The sequence below is a fragment of the Papilio xuthus genome, unplaced genomic scaffold (genome assembly GCF_000836235.2).
Source record: "Papilio xuthus unplaced genomic scaffold, Pxut_1.1 DF825355.1, whole genome shotgun sequence".
Lineage (NCBI taxonomy): Eukaryota > Metazoa > Arthropoda > Insecta > Lepidoptera > Papilionidae > Papilio > Papilio xuthus.
In genome coordinates this window covers 1,155,508-1,163,533 of record NW_013533294.1, presented here as the reverse complement: position 1 = coordinate 1,163,533, position 8,026 = coordinate 1,155,508, and the positions used below count along the sequence as shown (strand labels likewise).

General features: G+C 36.8%; 1 protein-coding gene across 1 annotated transcript; it reads left to right on the top strand.

Moving 5' to 3' along the window:
* The first annotated feature begins 280 nt into the window (after positions 1-280).
* On the top strand, positions 281-6,067 carry LOC106125981 (venom protease-like). Its single transcript, XM_013323395.1, has 7 exons — positions 281-572; positions 879-922; positions 1,539-1,699; positions 2,285-2,479; positions 4,471-4,660; positions 5,130-5,293; positions 5,866-6,067. The coding sequence occupies exons 1-7, from the start codon at positions 466-468 to the stop codon at positions 6,034-6,036; spliced, it is 1,032 nt and encodes a 343-aa protein (XP_013178849.1). The 5' UTR covers positions 281-465; the 3' UTR covers positions 6,037-6,067.
* Positions 6,068-8,026: the final 1,959 nt, after the last annotated feature.

Sequence of the window (8,026 nt, the reverse complement as noted above, 5' to 3'; positions counted from 1 at the left end):
CCGGGGACGCGCCACGTCGGAGTTCACCTCTCCGCCCACCCGGACAACCGAGCAGGTCCGTGGTGGGGCTCGGAGCCTACCCGAAGTTAAGGGTGACTAGGCCAACCAAGCTGACCTGAATTTCGTCGCAGATATGTGCAGCATCACGATGTTTTCCTTCACTGTGAGAACGTCGGATTAATATATATGTAAATCGAAAAATACGTTGGTACTTTTAGACATTATTAATTAAAATCCTTTGGCGCGAATGACGCGATTTCGTTACAAAGTCAAGTGTCAGATGTAGTGAGGGGACATAAACGTCGTTACATATTTTAGTAAGGCTAGTGTTGAGTTAATACATTGCCACATTTTCTGATTTTCTTCCTAATATTACATGACATGATTAGAACCCAGGACTTGCTGCTTATAAGTCAGGCGCTTAGTCCCTGAGCCACCGACATAATTAATACTTTTACTTCCAGTATGAACGGTATCAAACCTACATTCTGTGAACATTCGTTCAGTAATGTCCTGGTCTGCTGCAGAGATGGCAGTAGTATTTTACAAGCGGCTGAACCTGTCGCCCTTAGGTGAGTAATACGGAGTCAAAGATTTTGTTTGATAACAAATTTTAGTCCTCTTTCCTTCGTCTACCTTCCACCAGCTTACTAAGACTTTTATCTACAATATTAACTTTATAATTTACTTAGTAAGTATCCACCTTGTTAGGTCGTTGTTTAGATATTGGTTGGTACAAGAACCAAGACAGTATCCTCTTTTATAAGTCCCCACTATTGAAGGTAGACAAGGACCTTCGGACAACCTTCAACCTACTTAATGAAGATTCCAACAGCAGTCACATCTCTTCAAAAATTATTAATTACTTTTTTTTCTAGAAACGGCAAAGATTTTACTGATAATAGAAGAGTCAGTGAAAGAAGTGAGTTATTATTTCCTTATCTTTTTTTATAGTCGTCGATTGAAATATTAAAGACGGGAACAGTTTTAGGTCTAGCGCCCAGAGCGATATTTTTACGTCGCCCACATTTTTTTGCTATGCCTTTGAGGCGGTTTAACAAGGTTATATAAGACTAATTCACAAAGCTGTAGCGTCCCTTACAGTCTAGCGCCCTGGGCGATCGCCCCACGCCCTAACCTAAGTCTGGCCCTGATTTAAGGTGGCATTACGGTAGGGTTGGCGAAAGACAGGCTGTTGGTTGTAAAAATCAAGGTAGAATTTTCAAGTTTATAAAACTCGTGTGCCAAAGCCACGTGAGTGTAATAAGACGAAAGAGTAAGTAGTAAGGAATGTCGGTAAGAGCTTAAGGCAATGGGTGCGTGTTGTATGAGGCCTAGTCTTACTTAGGGCAGTGGGGAACGTATTGACTGAGGCCTATGTTTATTATGGGTAAAGGGAGCGTGTTGATTGAGGCCTAGTCTTACTTAGGGCAGTGGAGGGCATGTTAACTAAAGCTTAGTCTTACAGGGGCAGTCTCAAGCCTTGTCAATGGGAAGTTTTGCATGGACATCTTTAGGATTTACTTTTTATTTCTCAGAATGCGAAGAATACAGTCGCATTGTGACACATAATGTTGTCTACTCCCCTCTTGTGCCAGACGAGTCACCAAAGTCGGTGTCAACGCCAAATTGTTATCATACGTACATCGAACTGGTGGTTGGTGGAGAGAAGGCGAATCTAGGAGAATTTCCACATATGGTAAGAGTTAACGCTTTGTTATCTTTTGCAGCGCCCTTTTTTATTTATTTGAATAAATATTGAACATCGGTGGCTCAGGGGTCAAGCACTTGACTTGCAATCTGCAGGTCCTGGGTTCGAATCCCGCCATGTAGCAATGTATTACATTTACAAAACATCGTGATGCTGCACATATCTGAGAAAGTCAAAGATATGTGTGAAGTCAACCCTCACTTGGTCAGCGTACCCTCTCTATTTCACCCTAACTATGGCCCAGTCACCCTTAACTTAGGGTAGGCTCCGAGCCCCTCGGTGGGGACGTATAGTGAGCTGATGATGATGAAATATTGAAGCTAGATTCAAATTAGTTAATACTTTATTATTATACTACCTGTTGACTGTGACTTTGTCCGCGTTGAATTAAAACTTAATAAGTATCCTATGTGTTCTTCCAGACTGTGGTCTAAATCTATTGCAAATTTTATCTAGATCCGTACAGCCGTTCCTCAGATATCTTCACACAAACATACATCCAAACATTCGCATTTATTAGTAAGATTTTGGACTCCAGTGGGTCCAATGGGTTCTTTGGGGCTTTTTTTCCAGGCTGCAGTTGGTTGGGTGAACACAGACGGTCAATACATATTCAGTTGTGGTGGTTCACTTATTAGTACGAGGCATGTTTTGACAGCGGCACATTGCTCCAGAAACCCTCGTGCTAAAGATCCAACACCGGCTATAGTCAGATTGGGGGATCTTAATTTGAACACCTCAGTGGAAGATGGCGCAAGTCCCATAGATGTAAGTGGTTTATTTACTACGGTATTTGAATCCTCGTGACCGCTTGCTTGTTTTCTACCTTATATATACAGGATGTCCCAAAATTCAACGATAAAACGGAAATTATGTATAGCCAGCTAGATAACTACACCGGGAAAAATACTAAAAAAAATCTATCTCTTTTTATTTAAAAGTTACATTAACTTGTGTAATTTTCTTATAATTTGATAACGTCCACCATACGATTAGACACTGTGGCTACAAATATGAAGATATACCAGCGATTTTTTTTTGTATTAGCTACCTAAGTAACATATCTATTAATTGAAGTTAAAAATTGGACCAAAACATTCGTAATTTATGCACAAAAATAATTAACTTTAACTGTTTTCTTGAAATTTCGTAAAAAAAATGTATGAAGAGTACCATGGCACTAAATTAAAAAAGTACGCGCAACTCATCAAGATTCTAAAATGCTACAACACAATGATAAAACATGCGAAAATTGTCTAAAAAAAAAAATTAAGAACTAAAATTGAATATTTTAAATTTTATTAAGTGTTCAAAAAATTATTCAAACTTTCATGAGACATTATACTAAACTGATATATAAACACGGTTAAACACTCACGTATATAAGTCCGGTGGCACCGACTAGTTTCGAGCCCATCGGGGGCCCTTCATCAGGATGAGTGGCACTGGTACCTGTACCACTCATCCTGATACGATGGGACGTATATACGTGAGTGTTAAGCCGTGTTTATATATCAGTTTAGTGTTCAAAAAAGTAAAAAAAAACCGTTATTCATAGATTTTGAGGTGCGAGCGAGATAGACATACATTTATTACTTTTGATAATGCAGGGTAAGACAGGGTAAGGACATCTCTTTGTATTTTATATTTATGTAGTTATCGAGCTGGCTATACACAATTTCCGTTTTATCGTTGAATTTTGGGACACGCTGTATAATGCAATTTCAATTTGAGACTGTACTCTTTCATCCTCCTTCCAAACATCAGCACTGTCTATTGAGTAATTCTTCCTTCAAATTCTTACTTAGTAACTTAACTAAGCACTAACACGAATCTAATTCAAAAATAAATGTACACATTTTTAAAGCAAGCTTTTATGTTCTCGTTAATTAGAAGTACTTAATATTAAAAAAAATCTCGTTAGTGAGCCCAAACTTGGTGCTGTCGTTTTATTGCTAAGTTCCTATGTCCAACTTCCAGCTTCATCATCTGCTTAGCACTCTCTCTCTCTCCCAAGCTTGTATCCCACAAGGTGTTGTGGTCAGCTTTCCCAATCCGTCTCTTCCACTTCGCTCTGTCCATGACATCTTCTGAGACTTGGCACTCACTCATGCCTTTTATTACTACATCTTTCCATCTCGTTTTGGGTCTGCCTCTGGATCTGTGACCAGGGAGGGAGAGTTGTAGCACTAAATTACCGACGTAGTCTGGCGGCCTCCTCCTTACATGACCATACCATCGCAGCCTACTCTCCTGCATCTTGTCAGCGATGCCACGCGCACCGAGGCACATCACACACATCATCTGCTTAGCACTGTGTCATCATAATATTGCATGCGATTTACACGTGTGATAAATTTCAACTCCATTAGTAACCAGGATGTGTTTCTTTAATTTGCAAAATTTGAAAAAAAAAACCCTTGACTTGCAATCTGCAGGTCCTGCGTTCGAATCCCGCCATGTACCAATGTGTTTTTCTATTTACATATGTACATTTATCCGACGTTACGGTGAAGGAAAACATCATGATGCTGCACATATCTGAGAAAGTCAAATGTCTGAAGTCAACCCGCACTTGGTCAGCGTGGTTGACTATGGCCTAATCACCCTTAACTTAGGGTAGACTCCGAGCTCCTCAGTGGGGACATGTGAGCTGATGATGATGAATAACAATATAATGACAAATCACCCCTTCCTTACGGTAGGCTCCGAATCTCTGTGGGGACGTATAGTTTTAAAATTGATTTTTTTTCTTATAGGTACCAATAAAAACAATTCATGTACATCCAGAATACAAACCACCAATGAAATATCATGATATTGCAATTTTAGAGTTGGCAGCTGACATTGACATTGACAGTTCTATTCGACCTGCATGTCTATGGCAGAAACCAGACTTTGGACAGTATACCATAGCCTATGCGACGGGATGGGGAACTACCGATCCGCGTTAGTATTTAGAGACTAGTACATACTCTGTTGAATTAAAAAAAAACTTTATTAGTAGTTCTAGTTCTTCCCATGCTCTACCTATTATATCTTCTTACAAACATACGTCTAAACCAGTCTTTCCCAAAGTGTGCGATAACGCCCTCTTGTGGGCTGCAGGTCTCAAGTTGCGGGTTATAGTAATAGTTTCGTTTACAATTCTCCGTTAATATACATATATAGGTTACAATAATCAATTTAATTTGAAGTTATAGTGGTTTTTAAATATGTGAAAATATGGGGGGCGCTAAAAAAATATTTATTCCCAAAGTGGGCAGTAGACAAAATAAGTTTGGGAACCACTGATTTAATTAAATTTGTCATACGTATAAAACATAGTCTGAAAGAACACATAGGCTACACTAATAAAGTTTTTCTATATACGTGGACAGAGTCGCGGGCGACAGCTAGTATTTTTATATTTTTTTAGGTAAATATAAATTAGCGAATGATCTCCAAAAAGTTTCACTAACATTATTAGACACTGATACGTGTGATATGTTATTAAAAAACAATATAAATAGATTGTGGCATGGATTTTCACAAACGCAGATTTGCGCTGGAGAAATACGCGGCGGAAAAGATACGTGTCAGGTAATTTTGTATATAATAGAAGAGCGTTTGTGGTTCAGGGGTTAAGCACTTGTCTTGCAATCTGCAGATCCTGAGATCGAATTCCATTTCCGATTTTACATATGTACATTTATCCGACGTTACGTTGAAGGAAAACATCGTGATGCTGCACATATCTGAGAAAGTCAAAGATATGTGTGAAGTCAACCCGCACTTGTCCAGCGTGGTTGACTATGGCCTAATCACTCTTAACTTAGGGTAGGCTCCGAGCCCCTCAGTGGGGACGTAACGCTGATGATGATAAGATTAAATCATTGCTGTTAACTGACAGGGAAGGGGACAAAGGATATATCCGCTTTGCCATATAATTGGTGACATTCTATGGATCTCTACTAGCGCCCTGGGCAAGATTTTTTGGTGCCCTTTTTGTTTACAATGCCTTTATAAGTTTAGCAAGGTTAAGAGACAGTAATTCGTAGATATATGGCGCCTTTTTCTAGTGTTTGCCCTGGGCGTCTTTTTTTTGTCGGCGCCCTGGGCGCCCTTACCTAACGCCCGCCCTGTTTTTAATTTTTTTTATTGAATCCTTTCAGGGCGATTCAGGATCACCCTTACAAGTATCAAGTATGGGTAATGATTGTATTTATTATGTCATGGGGGTGACATCTTTCGGTGGGAAATGTGGTCAAAGTGACCAACCAGCTGTTTATACGAAAGTTTCAAGTTATATAAGTTGGATTGAAAGTATTGTTTGGCCGATATAAGTTTTGTATACTGTTTTATGACTATTTCAAAAACGATAGATTAAAAATTATTTAGATTTTCTTTTATTTTTATTATAATATCGATGTATTTAATATTTTATTTCGAAAGGTTTGGAAAAATCATGCATTAATTAAAATTTTTGAGTTAAAAAGGTTAAATTAAAAAAAAAATTGTTATATCTGATTTCTATTGAATTCAAACATATAAATTATTCAGAAAATACTTATATGTTTTATTTAATATTTATAAAAAAAAATTCTGTATGTTTTTAGTAGTATAGAATTTTTTACGTGATTTTCTAAGTTGAAATAATAAACGCTATTTTCGAAAATATGATTTTTATTTCTTTTTTATATGTAACAAACAAAAACAGTATAAAATATAATAATCACAACAAAAGTACACTTAAAATGGGGTAAATGAATACAAAACAAATCGTTTTTAAACAATATTAAAAGGTTTTCGTACCAACAACACTATCCATTGTCGACGGACATCCATAATGAGAAACTCAAGCTAACTCTATGAGCGAGAAACTGGTTAAAGAAAAACCTCTAGGCGAGAAACTCTGGTTAGAGAGATACCTCTATAAGCGAGAAACTCTGGTTAGAGAGATACCTCTATAAGCGAGAAACTCTGGTTAGAGAGATACTTCTATAAGCGAGAAACTGTGGGCAGAGAGATACCTCTATGAGTGAGAAACTCGGGTTAAAGAGAAATCTCTCTAAGCGAGAAACTCTGGTTAGAGAGAATCCTCTATAAGCGAGAAAAATGTCTCTGTCTTTTGGACTTTCGTTTATATTTGTACTACACAGATAAAACTACAGATTTGTTAAAATTATTAAATGTTACTATACTAAGCGTTTTTAATTTTGATTCTATTCACCCCAGTGTAAAGTTTAAACAATTGTTTGATTAAAAAATGTCTTTTTAAATTAATTAGGAACAAATTAAGTCACATATAATCGTCTGCTAAAGGCTGTCTGCTGTCAGGGGTACATCTTTAAGGCAAGTGAGGATAATAATAATAATTCTAGAACCTACATACATAGTAAGGTTCCTGTCTCTACTTGACTGCTGGTTGCTTGAGGTATAGGATTCTGCAGCGGGTGGTGCTCAATTTTTAATATTATATCTGACTAATATTGTAAATGCGAATGTTTAGAAGATGTTTGCAGGTATCTCTGGAACAGTCTAATAGATTTTGATGCAATTTGCCACATATGTAGAACATAGTCTGGAAGAATACATAGGCTACCGGCTCTAGTCGGACGGAGTTGCAGGCGACAGGTAATATAGTTATATTCATTAAATTTAAATATAAATAAATCTATGTATATATAAAAGAAAGTGGTGTTAGTTACACTATTTATAACTCAAGAACGACTTTACTGATATGCCTGAAAATTGTTGAGGAGGTAGCTTAGAGCCAGGAGATGGACATAGGATACTATTTATTCATTTTTTTCAAATTTATGCCTTGTAGAGCTGCTTTTTATTTAACTTACTAATATTATAAATGCGAATGTTTAGATGGATGTGATGTGGATGGATGGATGGGCTACACTAATTATGTTTTTTTATATATCAGATCATAAGTGTCTTAAGCTGTTCCTAGTTTATAAGTCTTATGAAAGTTAAATACAATTTAATATGTCTTTTTGGCAATAGATAAGAGAAGTTGCTGTCTCCTGAAACACAGTATTTACTAGTTCAGGAGACAGAGACCACAAGATTTTTGTGAAAACTGCTTTTTTTTGGTCAATAAAGAATTTTTTTTTTTAAACTAACATTTAGAAATGATTCAAGAAAATATCTTTTAAATTAATGTTTCATAATGTATAACAATATTTTTATATGATGGTTTAAAATAAACATATAAATATGCATATAATCTTGGTAATATACATATAAGGAGTACATAGACATGTTTATTTATAGGGGATGTTTCACCAATTGGGTATAACCAGAGTCCTCGACGATTCCCAT

Bases quoted from the DNA above. Each gene is read 5' to 3' on its own strand.
- LOC106125981 (XM_013323395.1), top strand. From the start codon at position 466: ATGAACGGTATCAAACCTACATTCTGTGAACATTCGTTCAGTAATGTC. The intron at 1,700-2,284 runs GTAAGAGTTAAC...CTTTTTTTCCAG, and splicing joins TAGGAGAATTTCCACATATG to GCTGCAGTTGGTTGGGTGAA. The intron at 2,480-4,470 runs GTAAGTGGTTTA...TTTTTCTTATAG, and splicing joins ATGGCGCAAGTCCCATAGAT to GTACCAATAAAAACAATTCA.